General features: G+C 37.7%; 1 protein-coding gene and 1 pseudogene across 3 annotated transcripts; one reads left to right on the top strand and one right to left on the bottom strand.

Annotated features, from left to right (window-relative positions):
* The first annotated feature begins 6,462 nt into the window (after positions 1-6,462).
* LOC103439402 (uncharacterized) lies at positions 6,463-20,277 on the top strand (annotated as a pseudogene).
* Positions 12,736-15,785, bottom strand: LOC114827672 (uncharacterized). 3 transcript variants are annotated; one of them, XR_011582802.1, is made up of 3 exons: positions 15,602-15,785; positions 13,286-15,238; positions 12,736-13,197 (listed from the first exon to the last, which is right to left on the bottom strand). XR_011582802.1 is itself a non-coding variant. In XM_070824792.1 (2 exons), the coding sequence occupies exon 2, from the start codon at positions 15,229-15,231 to the stop codon at positions 13,825-13,827; it is 1,407 nt and encodes a 468-aa protein (XP_070680893.1). In that variant the 5' UTR covers positions 15,232-15,238; positions 15,602-15,785; the 3' UTR covers positions 12,736-13,824. The 3 variants fall into 3 exon arrangements, 1 of the variants encoding a protein (XP_070680893.1); XR_011582803.1 differs by having other exon boundaries at positions 12,736-13,114; XM_070824792.1 differs by having other exon boundaries at positions 12,736-15,238.
* Positions 20,278-21,905: the final 1,628 nt, after the last annotated feature.

Here is a 21,905-nt window from a genome sequence, read left to right as displayed (position 1 = left end):
CACACTCAGCTTTGCGGAAATTATGGGCATTCTGTCGAAGACTTCTGAGGAAGTAGAAAACACATGAATCTTACTGTTGAATCACCCACTTCCCACACGCAACAATAGCTCATGGGTACCACAGATAACTTTGCCAAAGTTCTCTGCCAAAATTGAGCACGTAAAGCTTGCAGCTCCCACTACATCGCTCTGACCAAGAAAGGTAAAAGAATAGCAAAGAAACAGCACTAACAAAGTTTAGACCCATAAATTTTGAAGGTCTAGCTACCATATTATTACCCACAAGGGTAAAGGAACAGTACCACTGCTGGATAATTGGAAAGTCCCTGTGTGTCAACCTCTGTGCTTCGTGGCAAGGTAGACTAGCAAACATGCCCAACCTTTACTCACACTCGAGAAAACACTACCAATAAGATTGCTTGCTCCAAAATCGAAGAGGCACCGTCCTCCGAATCTCGAGAGCCAGACTCCCAACATGACTACTTTCTCAAAAATCGAAGAGAGGGTAAAGGAACAGTACCATTGCTGGATAATTCGAAAATCCCTGTGTGTCAACCTCTGTGCTTCGTGGCAAGGTAGACTAGCAAACATGCCCAACCTTTACTCACATTCGAGAAAACACTCCCAACAAGATTGCTTGCTCCAAAATCGAAGAGGCACTGCCCTCCGAATCTCGAGAGCCAGACTCCCAACATGATTACTTTCTCAAAAATCGAAGTGACACTGCTCCCCGAATCTCGAGAGCCAGACCCCCATCATGATTGCTTTCTTAAAAATCGAAGATGCATCGTTCTCCGAATCAATCGAAGAGACGCTCGCTTTCTCAAAAGCTGGGCTGCTCAGAGACCACGAGGGCCGATCTCAGAAATCGAAGAGGCACCTTCTTTTCTAGCCTTGTCAGCACCTGTCACACGCACACTCAGCTTTGCGGAAATTATGGGCATTCTGTCGAAGACTTCTCGAGAGCCAGATACGACAGACCACTTTTTCAAAGTGCTCTGACAGAGTTAAAACATGTGAAGCTGGCAGCTCCCACTACCGTGCTATGACCAAGCAGGGTAAAGGAATAGCATTACTACTTGTTGTTAGGGAGAATCCTATATATGTCGACCTCCATCCCCAACGGACAGGCAGACCTGCAAAAATGTTCAACCCTTCCTCATATCTGAGAGGGCACTCCCAACGAAGCCTTTCGAAATATTCAGCTTTCTTTCCCCCCGATAATACCTTTGCAAACAAGCTATACTAGAGCAAGAATATCTCATATCATCAGGGTTAAAAGCAAGAGTATCCCATATCATGCTTTTTCCCTGTCTTTTCCTTTGGCCTTGTTGTTACCTGCAAGACAAGGAGAAAGAGAGCAATCAGTCAGCACTTGGAATCAAGCTTCTAGCCAGGAACTGACTGCCTGGAACCCCTTACCTGATTACTTACCTGGCATTGCTCTCGAGTACTCATCTTCAACATCTTATGTTTCCAGGGAAGATACCGCATCTGCTTGAGGAACAGATAGGGCAAGTGCGAAGGATACAAGGAAGCATGTGGAGACAAGCGTAACAGCACACGTGCCGATACATCCATTACTCTGTCAAAAGCAAAAGTATCCCATATCAGTAGGGTCGAACGTACTCTAGATTTGATGGACTTGTTTTGACCCTCAAATTCTTCAGTCGGCTCTGGAGGAAACCAGAAAACCCTCCAGCTCAGTTCAAGAATAAGCCTGTGGAAAGTTACTTCTTCAAAAGCAAAAGTATCCCATATCATCTCTTCTCATCTTTCTTCTCTTTATCCTTCATGCTGCTGCAAGATAGGGAGAAGGTGAACAATCAGCCGGAGCTCTGATTGCTTACTTTGTCTGTCACCTCTTTCAGCAGATCCCCTAGCTCGGCGACTTGGGAGACTCCTACTACATGGTTTGTATCGCGCTTGACCAAGCCTGAAACTACAAGTAAGCTTCAAGTGAAATTGATACATTACCTTGTGCATCTCCACCAGTTAAAGATACCACCCCTGGATGGAGGAAGAGTACTTCCAGAGAAGATGCCACATCTACCTATGAGACAGATAAGGCAAGTCAAGACGATACCACACTCCGATACTTAGAAGTTTCGTGATTACGAGATCATTCTCTCACAATATTTCCTAATGTCATTTGTACTAAATCATTCACTTGTACTCACTAAAGGAGAGCTTGAACCTATGTACTTGTGTAAACCCTTCACAATTAATGAGAACTCTTCTATTCCGTGGACGTAGCCAATCTGGGTGAACCACGTACATCTTGTGTTTGCTTTCCTATCTCTATTCATTTATATACTTATCCACACTAATGACCGGAGCAATCTAGGGAAGATCACAAAAAGCGACCGTTTTTGCTGCCTAGGATCTATCTTGCAAGAGAACGGAGAATTAGATGGAGATCTCAACCATAGAATACGACCTGGATGGATGAAGTGTAAGAGTGCATCCGGCGTGTTATGTGACCGTCGTAGGTCACTGAAGCTCAAGGGAAAATTTTATAGGACGACAATAAGGCCAACGATGTTGTATGGCACATAATGTTGGACGGTGAAGCATCAACACGTACACAAAATGGGTGTAGCGGAGATGAGGATGCTTCGTGGGATGTGTGGGCACACGAGAAAGGATAAGATTGGGCATGAGGATATCCGAGGTAAAGTAGGAGTAGCCGAAATTGAAGGAAAGATGAGAGAAAATCGGTTCCGGTGATTTGGACATGGGCAAAGAAGGCCGACTGACGCTCCGGTTCGAAGATGTGACTACGGGACAGAGGTTCAGGGCCGAAGGGGTAGAGGAAGACCTAGGAAAACTTTGGAAGAGACTCTAAGAAAAGACTTAGAGTACTTGGATCGAACGGAAGACATGACACAAAACCGAGCGCAATGGCGTTCTAGGATTCATATAGCCGACCCCATTTAGTGGGAAAAGGCTTTGTTGTTGTTGTTGTTGTTGTAGCATTATCATAGATATTAAACAGTAGGTAGCTAGAAATGTAATAGCCAATGGCTTTGTGGACTTTCCTTTTTCTTTAGCATACATTCTAACGTAGAATATCGTTTGTAATTAAAAAAATTTGTTATTCTTCTCCATTAAAATGTATTTATTATAATAATCATATTAGGGTATACAAGTGTGTACAAGAAGATGCTTATGTGGTCTGCAATTTTTGCGTTTGATCAAGTACTGATCCAAGATCATCCGGAACTCTATGAGGCCAGTCCAAATGTGATCTTGTTGACACTCATCTCTGAGCATTGGGCCTAAATATCATCGGCATCTGACGTCGATATGGCCCATAAGAAAAGCTGAGCGTGATGCACCAAAATAGGTGGGGATGGGTGGAGATGCAAGGGCAAGGTGGGGATGGGGCAATTAACATTCTTCTGTCTTTTATTTTTCAAGAACAAAAAGAAAAGCCGAACTAGGTCTATGTGTTTAGTGACCACTGGATTAATTTATTCCAAATACCGTTGGGAGAGTTGTATTAGTCCAAGTGAGTATATTTCATCTTATACGCGTGCGATACATGATACCTTCTTTCAAGTAAGAAAGTTTGTGGTCGGATTTGGGGTTCATATGAGATTTAAACATGAAATTGACTTTTTTTCGCGTTGTCACTGCTGCTTACAAGCATTGATATATACATAAGTGAATATTTACAAGCGTTGATATGTGCTGGTGATATATACACGGTAAACATTTACAAGCGGTGATATATGCCGATCCTATCGCGACCAGCATAGCTCAAGCGGTCATCGCGATCAAAGTTCTTAGAGTTGCCAACATGAGGTTTTATATGTTCTAAGCTGCACGTATGCATGACCGTGCAACTGAGGGTTTGAGAACCCAAACTGCCGTAAGATCCCTCCTTAATTTGGTACCAAGTGCAGTACCCTCGTCTGCAATGTGAGTTAGCCCCCCATCCTAATTTTGTCTCACACCTATAATTTAACATATAGAATGTGTTTGTTGCACCAGACTATCTCAGGCTGGACTAAGTTCAGGGACTAACCTAGATTGGCTTAGATTAAATTAAGCTGGAAAAACAATATCAGACTAAGAAGCTAGACTAACCATAAATTATTATTATATTATAATTTTTTTTCTATTAAGATTATAAAAATTAATAGATGAAACAAAAAGGATATCTTCTTCGCAAATTGCTGGTGTTCCTCAGCAACTTGGAAGTTACAAAATTTCCAATAACAAAAGGCTTAACCCTGATCCATGAAGATAGACCTCCGCTGCTAAAGACCCAATTCCCAAATTTCCAAATATTTTGATTATTACAAATAAAAAGTACCCAAAACCCTAAAAATACCCAATCTCCATCCTTCTCGCCCTCATATTCCTATACCCATGGCCATGTATGTGGCTGAAGATAGAAATTGACGACTAAAGGCCGTTGTTGAAGAGCCGAGCTTGATCAGGAAAAGAAATCGCGAGATTATAGAATCGATCTGGGTTGAGATTCGCATTGAAGGCGACCACCAAGAGGAACTCATCGATTAATTTCCTGACGAGCGTGATCTAGTAGAGAGAGAGGTAGAGACAGAGATAGAAGAGGAAAGACGAACAAGGAGGCAACGAGTGAGGAAAGCGCTTGGCAGTCCCATGGTTCAGCACGGGGCTAGTTTGGACAATCTAACGAGGCCCGGAGTCCGCACGAGTCCGGACTAGTCTTATTTAAGTTAGTCCTAGGCATCCCAAACAAGGGATAATAATCCTAGTTAGTCCAGTCCCACTTAAAAAGGTGAACAAACACACGCATATAGAACCGTTACAATACAATGTTGACATATCAGCAAATCAACCTATCGTAATATCAAGCCAAATACAAGCCAACAATTTCTCACGCATTTGAAAAAGAATTTTAACTTGAAGCCAAATACATGCATTGCAAACATATGAGTTGTAATGTCCCGGCCCAGGCCCAGTGCAAGCAGGGCGACCGTCCAGGGCCTAAAAAAATTAGGGCATCAAAAGGGTGATATATTTATATATGTTTTATAAGAGTATAAATTTATAAAATTTGGTTCGAGACACAGAAATTTAATTAGAAGTGGTGGTTTGTCATTTGAAAATAATGAGGAGGTCTTGGGTTCAAAACACCATGTGTGCTTATTTACTTCCCATTTTTTACAAATTTCTTTTTATAAGAGTATAAATTTATAAAATTTGGTTAAAGGATCAAGAAGTTTAATTAGAAACAATGATTTTTGTTGTTTAAAATTAACAAGAGGTTCTAAGTTCGAAATGCAAAGTGCATGTTTATTTTTTTCAATTTTACAAATTTTTGTTTGGTTGTTAATTTATTTTTAGTTACTATCTAGTAGCTATGTAGGTTGTTATTTTTAAATATTCGTTTTAATTTAAGTCTAATTTTCAACAAAGAATAATACGTAGACCAAATTTGCAAATTATATGACATGTCATCAAATGTTTAATTTAGTGCCCATTTATTAATAATACATATCAATTAAAGACTCGAAAACATCATTATTTTTTAGTCTCATATTGACAAGGTTAGTAAATAAGAAAAAAAACATCTCACGATTTATTCAAAAACACATTCAAAGTTCAGATGGAAAACAAAACTCATCATCTATCTACTTGTAAGCCCGAAGTTTTTTTGTTTCCCTCTCTCAATACAAAATAAATTAGTCTTTCTATGTTTCTAAATTATTGAGTTTAAAGTGTTTTTCTAAGTATAATTTTTTTCAATGTCTTATGTGTGAAAATAAATAATTTTCTTACATGAAGTTAGGGTACTTTTTTTTACGTCGCCCCGGGCCTCAAAAATCTCTGGACCGGCCCTGGTCCCACATACATGGAGTCGTGTTTGATGAATTGATCAAACAAGCAATCTAGAATCGGGAAGTTATGTGAGCAGACAAGATTAGATGAAGTAATTAACTCATATGTTACAAATTTAGGGTTTAGGGTTTTTCAAATGTAGTAGCGTTTTTCAAATGCTTTAATCTCAAGCTTTTCCCTCGGTTTTAAGATTATGTGTATTGGGGTGGTGGAATTGTAATATGTAAATCCATATTCTTAGGCATCACTTGAGTTTTAGCCACAGTAATTCAAATCTACATGAATTATGGGACTCAAAATAATTTTATACACGCACATACAATAGTCATAATAATTAACCCAGGCCCTTAGTTGTCATTGGAATCGCCAATGTGTATATTGATTAATCAGTGGATTTATTGAGATATTTTAATTTTATTCTTGATTTCATCATGTATTCGATGCTAATTATACAATAAGATAAAAATGACAATTCACATGTATAAAATAAAATTATATGAGTTCAAATAAAATTCTTCAATCCTAAATTGACTACACCGCTTTAATAAAAATGCAAGTAAAACTTGAAATTAGTCTCACAAAAGAGGTGATTTAGTCATCTTAAAATCAAACAATTACTTCTTTGGATCAAAATTACCTTGTTTTGTGTTTGCTTCGTCTTCATCCCCACCCACACCCCTGTGTTGTTTCTATTCTCCAAGAAATCAGCAATCATACTCACAACGATGATGGGAAAGAGATGTAGTGTTTGGTGGCCAAAGCAACTCTCATTGAGGAAACCATCATCATCCTCCAATTTCTTGCTTGGTTGGTTCGTTTCTTCCCCTCCATCTTCTCTCGATGTCGTCGTCGCTTTCGCCTACACTGAATTCGCGCTTTCTGGTCTCCAATCAAGCCTCCAGGTACATAAACTTCTTCAAATAATCAATGCTAATCAGATTTCGATAACTAATGTCTGCAATTTATGTGGGTCGGTTTCAATCTGCTTCTTTAATGATTGAATTTTGGGATGCATTGAATTTTTGCTTATTTTGTTTTGGGAAATTGGTACATTTTTTGTTTTCAGGGAATACTTCGCAACACGAATGGAAGGATGCCTGTGTTGCTACAGGATAAGTCTATGTTGTGTGTAGTGGGTCAAATTTTTAAGGACCTGGTAGAAGAAGATCAATCTCATTCTTCTTCTTGTGGGTGCCACGAGCTCAGTGGATCAGTAGAACAATGTAGGGATGATTTCGAGGGAAAGGGTTATTGGATTCAGATGCTATGTGATCCTAAAGAACAAGTTGGAAAGGACATTGCTTGGATTCCTAAACTGCATCACGTTCACTGGAATGGGAAAATCGTCTCGATGTGATGTCCACGTATGTAAGTCGTGAATCGTGAATGCTTCAATGGCATGCCGTTGGACTTAATTTAACTGTTAACTTTTATAGTTGATCATCATGTTTATTTTTTGGTGATTAATATCCTGTTTTTGATTTCATCAAATTTAGCTAATATTATATGAGACTCCTACCTATGGTGCCCACCATTTCTCATTACATCCTTGGAATTCGTTTGAGCAAGTGAGTGCGCCTATGAGAAAACCCAACTGGGTTGATGAACTTCACCAAAAACAGCAACTCCTTGATTTGGTGAGAATTTGTGAGAATTCTTTTGTAGATTAGGACTTATCTTTGTTTGTATATTGATACACTATTAATATTCTTTAAATTGCAGGATACGGTCATTCTGGCAATTAATAGCTCCGCTACTGCTGAAATTGTTTTTGAGAGATGCACTGGTCCCATGACGTCTTTTGTGCGCTTTTCTACTGTTTACATGTATCTATTCACACATTTAGCCTCTCGACTACTTTTTCTTTTTATGCCCGGCATTATCTGCAGTATTTAAATGGCGATTTTGTGGCTTTTCAGGTTTCTGGGATTCATATGGCAACTATTTGCCATATCTATGGCTTCATTATCCATGTTGTTCTATGTCATTCTTCAGTTTCTGTATAGGCTTCTGAATTTTGCATCAGACTCATGGATATACCTTATATTAGTAAAGGTATTCAGCAGCTCAAGGATACATATCAGAATCCGGGGTTCTCAGATCTTGTATTGGCCAATCTTTCTTCAAGATAATGGCATGATGTAAGATGAAAATTTCAACTGCAAATATGGAATATGTTTTGAATCCTGTGGAGTTATCTGACTGATAAGTTGGGCTTTAATTCCCCTTTCATTTACATTCTAATATTTGGATAAAATTTTAAAATCCAAACATGTTATTAGATTTCACTCTAGTTTGGTTTATGAGAAATTTTTCGCATTTATAAATTTTCTACCCTGCAAGTGTTCATGGTTTTCTTTATCTGTACTTTTGTAGGCTGAGATTTAGGTTTGTTTGAGCCCATGATTGACCCGTTCACTTGATCTCTTCCATCATCTACTTCACTGCATTGACAGTAACCCTTTCATCTTCTCTTGTGTTACATGTAACCTTTTATATCCAATAGACATTTACTGATGTGATGAGTCTGTTTCGTCTTGTGTTCTTTTGTTCCATCGCCATTTGTTTCTTTCTTTCTGGTAGTAGGCTCCTCTGATTTCTTTCCTGAATAAACTGCAATTATTTCATCACCTTATTCTGGATAAAGGTCGCTATCAAGTGTCGAATACGCGGAGAAAGCTGCATTGCATAAGCGTTCCATGTGGTCAAGTTTAGCTGTTAATGTACTTCTGGGAAACTTGTTTGGTTTGGTACTGTTGTATCATGCAGAATCTGCTTGCATATGGATCTTGAAATTTTCCAGTGACATTACAAATGAGTTATTGCGCTCAGGCTGTGTGTGGTTGATGGGGGTACCTGCAGGTTTTAAGTTAAAACAATGAATTGGCAGAAGTTCTTGGGATGATTTCTCTAACTGCTATCCAGATTTGGTCTCCCATTTGGATCATTTTGGGGTCCCACTTTCTTTATTTCATTAGAGGACTTGCTATATCAGGAATCATTTTTGGGGTGACTATACCTGCTGCTTTGATAATCGACTTGATTGCACTAGCAACTTTGCATGTGTCTACTCATTGGTTGATACCGCTTTTATATTCAACTCAGATACAGGCATTAGCAGCTCTGTGGCGCCTTTTCAGGTATTACTTTGTGATGTCATGTTCTTTCTTTTTCAGTTTTTAAAACTTCAACATGACACCAACTGCAGTAACTAAATACAAACGTTTTTACTTTGGTTATTGTATTCTTGCGATAGGGTCATATTTCAAACCAACCTATTTTCTATCCCGTTACATGTCATGTGTTTATTCAGCACCTGTTGATTGGAGTTGTAGGTCTGTAATACATAGTTCTTCAGTCAAATTATACCTGTAGTTCCTGCAGTTTAGCCCATTTTCCAATTCCCTGTAATTTAAATATCTTTTAATTGTACCCTAGTATTTTTTATTACATTTGAAATCCAGGACAAAACATCAACTCTGTCTGGCAACGTGAATATTATATGATAGGTATGTACAGAGACATCTACCTCCTTCCCACATCATCGCTCGGTTAATTTATTAAATGAAGTTGTTTTGTTCTAAATTGCAAATGTAACAAAGGGACAGGCGTGAAATTGAAAAGATTTAGAAGCACTGGGATTTATGTCGAAATCAGGCTAAACTACAGGGGAATTGTGACTTGACTGGTTCTGTCAGAACATCTCCGCCAGTTGGTGGAGGGCAGTGGCAATTGAGGGCAACGGCAATAAAAAAATGCCTTCACTACTCTAAATACTATGTGCATGTGGGTTTACTATGTGCATGTGGGCATACATACTCATTATTTACAACACTCCCCCTTGGATGCCCACATAAGTCCTCAATTGACTTGTTAAGATCTTGATCTGTTTTGGATGCTCCCCCTGATGAGTATCTCCCCCTGATCTTAAAACATTTAGGCTGATCGTTGATCATTCTGCTTCAGTCTCTTAGCAAAAAGAGTTGTCGAAAAAGATGCTTTACTTGTTGTTAACTTTCCACAGGCTTGTTCTTGAACTGGGTTAGAGGGCCTTCTGCTAGACTTACTTCAAAAGTTTGAATTTACTCATTTTATCTGGAGCAGAATTTGATTCAAAGGTGGTGGACACTTGATATTGAATTGAACTTATGATTTCTTCAAGGACCTTCGAGACTTGATCTTGAATGAAGTTGTATCGTGAAGAGCTTCGCGTGGCAAGTGATCTTCGACTTTGTCAGGGATGAATCAACACATGTTTGTTGCGCTTGTCTTCACATGCTTCAATGTATCATTTTCACTTGCCTTACTTGCTCCCCTTACTTAAGTAGTATTTTCCCTGCTTTTCCCCCATACATGTGTGGCATCTTCTCCTGCAGTATTTGCCGTTTGACGCAGGAGTGGAATGCAACCCTTGCATTTGGATGGTTTATCACTTCTTGGTGACTGGAGACCCAGCTCCAACAACAGTTGAAGATGGCCACTCGAGAGCAATACTAGGTAAGTAATCAGGAAAGGTTCCAGTTGGTTCCTTACTGGGAGTTTGAGTGGAGGTTCCGACATATTGCTTTCTTTATCCTTGTCTTTGCAAGTAAGAACAAGGACAAAAGAAATGACAGGGAGATTGCATGATATGAGAGACTCTTGCTCTCGTCGCTGAAGATATGAGATAATCTTGCTCTGATGTGACTTGTTTAAAGAGGTATTCTCGGAGAGAAAGAAAACTGAGTATTTCGATATGTTTTGTTGAAGATGCATTCCTGGAGATGAGGAAGAGTTAGGTATTCTTGGAGAGTTGCAGGTTTGCCTTGTTATGGAGAACAAAGGTCGACATATATAGAGATTTCCCAATAGCAAGTGATGGTGCTGTGCCTTTACTCTTGTCAGCAACTGTGGTGTAATTAGAATAGTAAGATTTACGCGTTTTTAACTTTGTCAAAGATTTTTGACAAAGTTGCACGCGATAGTAGAAAAAGCTCAGATTGCGTCTGAAAAATGTCAACAAACTTAATTTAGGAAAATCTGGCTTTTGAAATTTGGAGAGCGATGCCTCTTCGATCTCTGAAAGAGTGGCTCTGTTGCCTCTTTTTTTATAGAGACATCAATTGTGTTCAAGAGTATACTCAGAAAGTTGCTCCATGTAGAAATTTCCCCTTTCTTACACTTCTGAAATTTTATTTGACTTCTTTTTTCCTTCATCATTTCTGAAAATGACTTGCCCATCTAACATTTGCTTAGATTTGAGTCTTAGAAGTGATACAGACGAGCAGCGTCAGGATAATATATGGCGTCCGTCCTTCTTATCTTCTAATGATCATTTTACTGTTGGGGACTCTGTGATGAAGAATAACATAACTGCTACTGTGGTAGCTAGGAATCTTCTCACTCCAAAGGATAACATGATCCTTTCAAAACGGTCTGATGAGTTGGCCGTTCAAGACTCATTGGCTCTCAGTGTTCAATATGCAGGCTTTGTATCCAATATGGGCCAACACCTACTTGCTCAAACTTGCCAAGTTGAATCATTGATGGTTGAGGTGACAAGTCTTAAACAAGAAATCAGAGAGCTCAAGCACGAGAATAGAGTGTAACACGTGTTTGCAAATAATTACTCTACGAGTATGAAAAGAAAGCTCGACCAACTGCAAGAATCCGAAACTCAGATTCAAGGTGATCACCAAAGGTTCGTTGCTAGATTTCGAAAGCAACTGATGCCTTCCCTTTCTGGTGTTTTGTCAAATACTGGGGTGCCACATGATCAATCTCCAGTGCCTTCTCATTATGGGATACTTCAGAGTATTGAGGCTTCACATGATCAACATTTGTGAAGGCTCCATCTTGTTTGTTTGTTTTAACTCATGTGTATGCACATATCTGTAATTTCTCGAAGGTATTAATAGATAAGCTCTATTTCATTCAGTGTATTGTGCCAAATACAATAAAGCATATACTTTACTAAGATGTGGTACTTCTGGACCAAACATTAATTTATCTTTACCCTTACGAAGATAAATGATTATTCTTAGTGTATACATCATTTGAGTATTCAACTCATAATCTTCAATCCATATGGTTATTTTAATATCATAAATATCATGAATAATATTCGTGTTGGTAGATTGTTCGATCTGCAGCTCGAGACAATAATTCTCTCAACACTTTATAATTTTTCTAGACTCTTCAGGAGTCCCAATTTAATATTATCAACTCTTCAAGAGTTCTAATTTAATATCATCAACCTTTTGTAAGATGTTTTAGTGTGTTGCAATAATATCATAATGATAGTACTCACTAAGGAAATTTATATCATCTATTGGTATTGAGTACATATTTTATTCTTTACCCTTCGGGGGCTTATTTCAAGCAATTTGAATCCTTCAAGGATTTTATACACTTCATGACACATTTTCTTTTGGAATTTATACAGAGCAATTTGCTCTCATTTATACTTGAGGGATTTACTTATGGAGATATGATGTGGGCGACTCATAACCCTTCGTATATAATTATCCATTTATATGAACTTGTTTACAAGAGTATAATTTCAGATTTCAATTAGTAACCTTGTGTCATATCATGTGAGTGTATTACACTGAATTACAAGTGCCCATATGTAACCTCCTTGGTTCAACATCTTTTGGCTATTTGTATTGTATTCAAATATATAGGTTTATTTTTCCACGTTCTTACAAAATTGTAATGGAATTGTCTTTCTCCATTTTTGGCCAATAATTTTCCTTTTGTCGAAGAACAAAAGAACGTGAGTCAATATTAACACAGCTCATTGATGAATTTAGTAGCTACTTGTAAAAACCAAAATTACCATTGGTTATCATCAGTGGCGAAGCCAGGAATTGACAGGGGGAGGGGCGAAGTTAAAAGAGTGCAAGGTTCAAAAGAATAGCAACAACCAAATCATTTTATATAGTAATGTCTTCCATAATTTATCAACATAAACAAATTACAATTGTTGCCGATGACGTTTCATACCATGAAAACATCGCATAATAGGCTCATTATCAATAAAAGCAAATACATCTCTCTCTATGTAAATAAGCATGCTATCACTCAACCATTGATCTCCCATTTTGTTACGCAATGGTGTTTTCACAATCTTCATAGCAAAAAAAGCTCTCTCCACCGAAGCGGTTGCAACCGGTAACACCAAAGCCAATGTAAGAAGCTTATACACTAATATGTAGCTTGCACACCTCCCAGTCTTCACCAACTCCTTTGCAAGATCACCAATTCCTCTCAATGATGAAAACTCACTATGCATCTTCATATCGTGAATGTAACTGTCAAGTTGAATTGGAAGATTCATGAGGTCCATACGATCAAAATCTTGAGGATAAAGTTGAGCTAGACGAACAATTTTTGCTTTGTCAAAAGATGCAAAATTATTCACCGGACTCAAACATGCCATACAAAGAAGCAACTCGGTGTTTACCTCATTGAAGCGATCATTCAATTCCTTTAATTGTGTATCAAGGACTTGAAAATAGAGGTCCACACGATAGTAATGGAAGTTTGTGAGTCTTGGAGCTTTACACCTTGATTTTCCAGGTACAAAATGCAAATCCTCCATGTTAGGAACGACAATATCATGCTCTTGACAAAACTTTTGTACATCATTAAGCAAGTCCCCAAAGTCATCATCTCTCAAGGATTGTAGTCTTTGCTTGCATACTTCCACTAACGCCATTGCATTCACAATATCTTGATATTTCTTTTGTAATGCTTGTGATAACTCATTTGTAACTCCCAATATGAGTCTCATAAAAAAAAGGTGAAACACAAAATCAAAAGTTTGTATGTTATGGAATAAATGACTTGTTTCACCAAAATTGTCTTGGTTGGTATCATCTTTAATCCATTCAAGCACCTCCACCACGGCTTCAAACATGACAATAATACTAACTATAGTACCATAATGTGAGTTCCAACGTGTATCACAAGGACGCATGAGACTATTCTCTTGATTTAACCCTATACCCGTTTCAAGATCACCAATATCAAGAGCTTTCTTAATTTGTTCTTGTTGTATCTCTCTAAATGCATCACGACGCTTACACGATGATCCAATTGTATTGACCAAAATACTAGCATTGTTGAAGAAAATGGCGACACCCCCTCAATTCCCTTTGTAACGGCTACAAGAGCTAGTTGAAGTTGGTGTGCAAAACAATGAACATAAAATGCTTGAGGATATTTGTTTAAAATCTTTGTTTTAAGACCATTTAGCTCACCTTTCATATTACTAGCTCCATCATAGCTCTGTCCTCGTAACTTGGACATACTCAAATTTGTTGTAGCAAAGAATCTCTCAATAGCCTCTTCAAGCGAGCTACTAGTTGTAGAGAAGACATGTTGCACACCCAAAAACTTTTCAATTGCTTCTCCTTTTTTGTTCACATAACGCAATACCACCGCCATTTGCTCTTTAGTTGAAGAGTCACGTGATCCATCAACCAAAAGAGAAAAAAATTCACCTTCCATATCTTTAGTGATTGCATTTATAGTTTCAATGGCACAAGCACGGACAAGATCTTTTTGAATATCAGAAGAAGTATACTTAAGATTCTTGGGAGCATTCTCAAACACAACCTTCCTAACTTGCTCATTATGCTTGGAAAGAAAGTGCATAAGCTCCAAATCATTACCTCTATTGCTTGATTTCAACGATTCATCGTGACCACGAAAAGGCAAACCTTGTCCCAACAACCATCTTGTGCACTCAAGTGAGGCACTCAATAAAGTATGATAATTATTGCGAGCTTCATCGGTTTGCTTAATCACAAATGTTTCAATGTGTTGTTTTTGTGTCATCAAATCTCTAGCTTGTTGTACAGCTTTATTATGAAGACTTCCAACACCTCCCTCATGGGCTCGAAGATTTTCGGGTCCTTTCCTCCAATTTGTAAACCCTTTCTCAGTGAAGACATCATTTCCAGTGCCACCCATTTGATCAAAATCACATTTGAAAAGATAGCGATAACGACAAAATGCAGCATCCTTTGATATACTATACTCCAACCACTTAAACCTATCAAACCAACCGGTGATAAAACATCTTTTGTTGCTAACTTTTCTTGGCATAATGTGGTCTCTAGGTTGACAAGGATCATTTTGAAGATAGTGTCTACGAATTGCTTCACGATAATTAGGTGGATAATCAAGCATTCGACGTCTATATCCAGGGTCTGCATGAAGATTAGCCAATATCTCATCCAACTCAGTGGGCTCACTTTGTTGTGAACTACTCAGAATATTCAAAGGAGGACTTCTTATATTTGAAGGAGGAGGAGGATGACTACTTGGAATATTTGAAGGAGAAGGACTACCCGAAATGTTTGAAGGAGGATTTAAGCATTGTTTCTTATAGTACCGTTCCATTACGTAACTGTAAAATGGAAAGAAAAAAAAATCTTAGACTCTTAATCCTATAGTCTATACTAATATGCATAATAACCCAACCAACAATTCAATTAATCAATACCAATAAGCATATAAATTATTAAATAAATAAAAAATTCATTCAACTAATCATATGAATACAACTAATCAAAAATTCAAATTTTAATTTTCACCCTAAAAAATAATTTCATAATTTCATATCAATCAATAATCATAGAATCATATCAATAATCAATAATCAATAACCATACTAGTGCATTACCATATGATTCTATACTAATTAAACAAAATTCGTATTAAATAATTAATTAGGGTTAGGGATTATAAATTTAGGAATTAAAAAATTTACCTTTGAAATTGAAGGCTAGAAGTCGGCTTAGCGGCTGGAGTGGCTAGTGTTAGCAGTAAAAAGCCAACAGAAATCAGCCAATGGGGATTTATTTTCCGTTCCGTTGGGGTTGGGCGTTGGCTGCAGGCTCAGGCTGTTGAGATTTTGGGAGTAGCTTTGCACTCTCTCTCTCTAATTGGGGAAGGGAGAAATTTGGAATGGTAAAGCATGCGGGCTGACTAAGTGAAGGAATGAGGGACATGCGGTCCCCCCAATACATTATACATATATATTTTTTTGTTTTTTTTCAAACATTGAAAGTTTCACGTGGAGGGGCACTAATTTGAAAGACATGGAGGGGCTAACTTTGGAACATGTGGGCCAGATTTTAATTTTTTTATTAATTTAAAAGGAAAAAAAAGAACCCAGTGCTGCTGCACGCAGCAGCAAAACCAGTTCACCGGTGCCAAAATAGAGATGGAGGGGCTGGGTTTTCCGGTGAGGGGAGGGGCGAAACCTCGGCTTCCGACGAGGGGAGGGGCGGTCGCCACTCCTCGTCCTCACGTGGCTTCGCCACTGGTTATCATCAATTCGTGATCCCATATTCTCATGTGCATGCGCATGCATAAAAGCTTTTCATTTATTTGGATATCCATTGCCTCTTTAAGGGCGTAACACTATCTCTTCCAGGATAGTCATAATTTAGAGAATGCAGATTATAACCTTCTTTGAGCGTTATAGAGCTTGGATTTTAATCTTCACTTTCGAGAGTTGAGTCATTGGAACCTATATGTCTATCATGCTCCATGCATGAGACATCAACATTCCCATGTCTGCGGATTGTCCTTTCTGGGACATATTTTCATGCGGCGACTGCATGCTTCTAGCATGCAACAGTTATGCTTCGGGAATGCAATAGTTTAGTAGTGCCATATTCTTCTTCTTTCGAATGAATGAACTTTTTGAGTCTAAAGGTCTGCCATGCTTCAGGCGTGCAACAGATAAATCATTTACTGCATCATAATTTTGTCCAACAGGGACATCAGTTCTTATAGGCACATTTGCAGCAAGTGTATGATTTCATCACTTTTGTTGCATCATTCAATTATTCTTACTTCATTTTCTCATTGATTGCTTCATGAATCATAAGACAAATTCTCTTTGTTCTTATGGAACAGTCTTTTCTCATCATTCTTCTGGAATGATATTTTATCATCGTTCTTCTGGAACGATATTTTTCTCTCCCTAACGGCGGGAAAATTGTCTTATCAAAATCATAGCCCGCAAACCATGCGGTAAACGTATCCCCAGTCAAGGGTTCTAGGTATTGAATGATAAATGGTGAATCAAATCCAACATAAATTCCCAGTTTGTGTTAATGCTTCATTTAATATATTTTGGCTGTGCAATAGGCACATAGATAACACAGCCAAAACCTCGTAAAAGTATAATGCTTGGCTGGTTCCCAAACACGAGTTGTACTGAGAAGTATTGATGGTGGGTAACATGTCTCAACCGAATTAATAATGCATCATGTAAAGTTTACATGTCTCCATGTAGAAAACTGGCAATTTCGTTTTTATGAGTAGAGCGCGGGAAATCAATTTCATCATTTTAATAAATGCTTCTGCTAAACCATTTTGAGTATGGACATAAGGAACTTCTGGTCTTTATTAAATAGTCTGTAGACTGAGACTCTTATGACTTTTATTACAATTAAGTTGAGGCACTGCGGCACTTCAAACTTACGATACTCATCAAGGAATTTCATGTCTTGATCTTCAGGATCAAGGAACTTCATACCTGATCTTTTTGCGTGATGGAACTTCCAATCATTTTATACGATGAGGATCAAGAAACTTCAGGTTCTGATTTGATCAAAGAAGTTTGGGCCCTATATATACTTATCGTAACAAAAGGTAAGTACAATAAATAAATTAAAGCAATAAGCGGTAATTCTAATCATAGTAAATAAATTGTATTTAAGTAAATAAAGCTTGTGACAAGGGCTTTAATTCAACACCATTCACATAAATCAAAACTTAAAGCAGTAGGCGGTAAAACCGTCAATGATAAATAAATTGCTTTAAAGTAAATAAAGCTTGTGACAAGGGCTTTGATTCAGCACCATTCACATAAATATCAAAGCTTTAAAGCAAAGGGTAATAATTCTACCCAATGTAAATAAATTGCTTTAAATAAATAGAACCTGTGACATGGGCTTTAAATCAACACCATGCACATAAATATCAAAGCTTTAAAGCAAAGGGTAATAATTCTACTCATTGTAAATAAATTGCTTTAAATAAATAGAACTTGTGTCATGGACTTTAAACCAACACCATGTACATAAATATGCCAAAACAGAAAATGCAATGATTAAGTCCTCATCTTTTTCTTTTTCTTTTTCTTGGTCTGCTACTTCTTTTGTTTGATTCCTTTTATTTTTATTTTTATTTCACAATTTTGAAGTCATTTTGGTTACTCAGGAAATAATAGTAATAATAGATTCCAATTGGTGTTCCTCCTCCGGTGAGTTTCTAAAAAGTCGAAACGGTTCCCATAAGTTTTGGAGTCAAGAATATCTGCAACTTATGAGAAGATCAAACCGTTAGATTTAGCTCAAATTTTAGTATGATATGGATAAGAGGATACTGAACAACTTTTGTGAAGAAACAATTTCGATCTGAGCTACTGAAATGGAGTTTTGGTACTCATAAGGTGGCTGTCCAGTTTTCTGCGGAAATTGAAAACTGATTTGGTATTTCAGACATCTGCGACGATCGTACCGTTAAAGTTTTCTGAAATTTTGATATGTTGTAGATATTGAGTGGACGAACAACTTTTAAGAAGAAAGTATTTCAATCCGAGATCCGCAAGTTGGAGTTCCGAGGCTGTTTACATGGCTGTCAGATTCTCTACGAATTTTGAGTCTGTACTCTTTTGCTTCTGCAAATGATGATATAGTTATACAACAATATATATAGTTGCTTCAAGAAAATCAATTGTACTGAGATTTGAAGATGAAATGAAAAGATTTTCTTATCTGTGAGATTCTAGTTGAAGGAGGTGAACAAGATTTGTGGCGTTGTACTTTCCACTGACATGAGAGCTTCTCGTGCTGATAACGTGTTGTAAAATCGACAGTGTGTGTAGTGGAATAAAAGAAACAAGACACAAAATTTACGAGGTTCCTCTACAGTCAGTGTGATTGGAGTACGTCCTCGGGGCAGCAGTGGTGCTTTCATTATAATCTGAAATAATAAAAGTACAAAGATAACTCTCTCTATTATCTCCTCTCCTCTTCTTCTCTTTTCTCTCTTCCTTTCTTCCTTCCTATCTCTCCCACGAACCTCTCAATTTCATCTCCAATTCTTCCTTTTTTATCACCCCTTTTGAACACTTGTAATGCTCTATTTATAGAGCAAACAAAACACTATTAAACTTGGGGTTTACTATTTGCATGTGGGTTTACTATGTGCATGTGGGCATACATACCCATTATTTACAACAACTTCTTGTATATTTTCTTTTATAATATTAGTATGCGTAAAAAAAATCCTGTTTCTAGAAGATTGTTTTGCTTTTTATATCTATTTATCTGTTGGTATACTTATATATGTATGTACAAACGTCTATGCATAAATAATGTAAAGTGTACGCCCATACAAGATGTGCTAGTCTATATTGCAGCGAAGATAATTTTGTTATAATTAGTTGATGTAAATTGCTATTTTCTTAGAAAAGCTCCCGTTTTATTGTGCACCTGGTCACAGTCAATGATAAATTTAGAATTTCAATTGTGTAAACTGCTATTTTCTGAGAAAAGCTCCCGTAATTGTTTTGCTGTTTTACAACATCTAGGTGCTCATGTACTTGCTGAATGTTTTTCAGGGGCCGAAAGTGGAATCCTCTTCGTCTGAGATTAGATAGCTATGACTACACTGTCAAGCAACACATCGTTGGATCTCTTCTGTTCACACCACTCCTACTTCTATTACCGACAACTTCTGTTTTGTACATCTTTTTTACCATTATGAACACAACTATCAGCCTTATGTGTATACTGATTGAAGTCACTATATCTTTTATTCATGCCACACCATACATCAAAATTTTCCTTTGGTTGGTCAGGCCGAGAAGATTTCCATCTGGGATATGGTTTGAAATGATATCTGTTTGGAGTGGTGGAGTTGATTCTCCTAGGGATATTACTTCACCATCGGAGAAACTGCTGACCGGAAAGGACCTCACTGGAGAAAAATCTGGTGTTGTGGTTTCATTTCTTCATAGTAACTTCTTGACTGTAGGTGAGAGCTTGATGTTTGTTTAGAGCCTTGTATCGCAAGTCTGAAAGTTTCACATGTTAATTACTTGGGCCTGGCTTTTCTCGTAACTATATTGATGGAATATACATACCAGGGCAAATCATCATGCCTCACTACAAAAAGGTCCTTTCTGGGAAACCTCGGACATTGGTTGCCACTGCAGCTTATGGAGTCCTCACTGGCAGACGGTGAGTTGAAAATTGAATTCAAATTTGATCGTTTTCATGGCTGTTTTAACTTTTTTAATTTGGTTCCAGGATTCCATCTACAATTGGGACTGATCTTTCAATATTTCCGTGGATGCTAATCTCCTACAAAGAGTATTGTTGTCTCTGTCGCGATTTAGTTGTTGCATGCTATAGAGCGTGACATGTAACCGGTGTTGCTGCTGCCCATTAACAACTAACTGCATTTATTTAACCTAGCCTGAAATTTTGTTCTCCCATGTAAGCCATTTTTGCCGTCCATCGACTTGTTTAGGACCGTACAGGCAACGTATCTGATTCAATTTGGAAGGATTGTAGGATGAAGGTTTTTGTTCATCTGTTTCATCTAAAATGTCTGCTCCATTGTGTAATTAGCGTGATTCAAGTATAGGGTTTTAATTCTCAGGCGAACGGAGTTTGCTCTTGGTGATCAATCCATCCTAGTTGATTCTGACCTAAGTTAATTGATAACAGACGTGAGGATCGTTCAACTGGGATGAGTCGAACTATAACACTGCTTGCCTAGTGGAGTCATCGCCTGCAACTGCAAGTCACTCAGGTTGACTTATGTAAGACAAATTAAAGTTTGGTGTGAAATTGCGTAGTTTGTCTTTGAATTTGGAATGCCGTTCTTCCTCCTCACCCTCCTCATCCTGCTGTCTCTGCTCATTGTTTTGCTTTGAGTTTTAATGACTGGATGCATTGCCATGTAAGCGCTTTACGTATAAAAAAACCATGTCTCAACACAATCTCTTCATACTGTAATTAAGCACAAATACGTATATTATTTACGTGCACTCTTGTCAATTGGGGCTTGGCCATTTTCTTTACTATAATTGGATTTCTTAATGTTTTTGTATGTCTAATTTTTTGCACGCATGATCTATGAATGATGAACTAAAATATAGACGTTTGAGTCTTTGAAAAAAAAAAACTACAGACGGAATGAACATCACATCCTTATTGGAGAAGGATTGAATTGCAGCAATAGTCCGGAAGGGCCTCACTGGAGAAAAATCTTCCGTTGTGGTTTCATTATTTCACAATGCTTGAGAAGAATCAATAGAAATTAAGGAAAGCAATATATATTGTTGATGCACAAAATTAGTGAGGACTTTGGTACAACAGAAATTATTAAGTTTGTGACATTTGCTAGATTACTTCGATCATTAGTATGGATAAGTATGTAAATGGATAGAGACAGGGAAGCAAACACAAGATGTACATGGTGATTGGCTACGTCCACGGAGTAGATGAGTTCTCATTAATTGTGAAGGGTTTACACAAGTACATAGGTTCAAGCTCTCCTTTAGTAAGTACAAGTGAACGATTTAGTACAAATGACATTAGGAAATATTGTGAGAGAATGATCTCTATTTATAGAAGAGAGTTTCTAGTTTCATTCTGACATTGACACGTGTCGTGTTGTGATTGGCTTCCGATGTTGACACGTGCCGCACTATGATTGGCTTCTGATGTCGACATGTGTCGTGCTGTGATTGGCCTCCTGGTTGAAAGGAAACTCTTCTGGGTCTTTGACGATATAAGGTTGACTAGTGCTCAGTAGTTTCGGGATTGGTTAAGTATGGTACAAACATATACCAATTCATGATATCCAGGATCCTATCAGAATAATTGTAATTTTTGTTTTACTTGGATTATGGATAATAAAATTGGTATGGTGGGAGGCCAAAATTTTACCACAATTGTTCACCCAACCACGTATATGGTTTTCACAAAGATACAGTAAATCTGCATATAAAAAAAAAACTTTTCATAAAAAAAAGTTCT

The sequence above is a fragment of the Malus domestica genome, chromosome 07 (genome assembly GCF_042453785.1).
Source record: "Malus domestica chromosome 07, GDT2T_hap1".
Taxonomy (NCBI): domain Eukaryota; kingdom Viridiplantae; phylum Streptophyta; class Magnoliopsida; order Rosales; family Rosaceae; genus Malus; species Malus domestica.
Note: the sequence above shows the minus strand (reverse complement) of the source record. Positions and strands in the feature narration are given on the sequence as shown.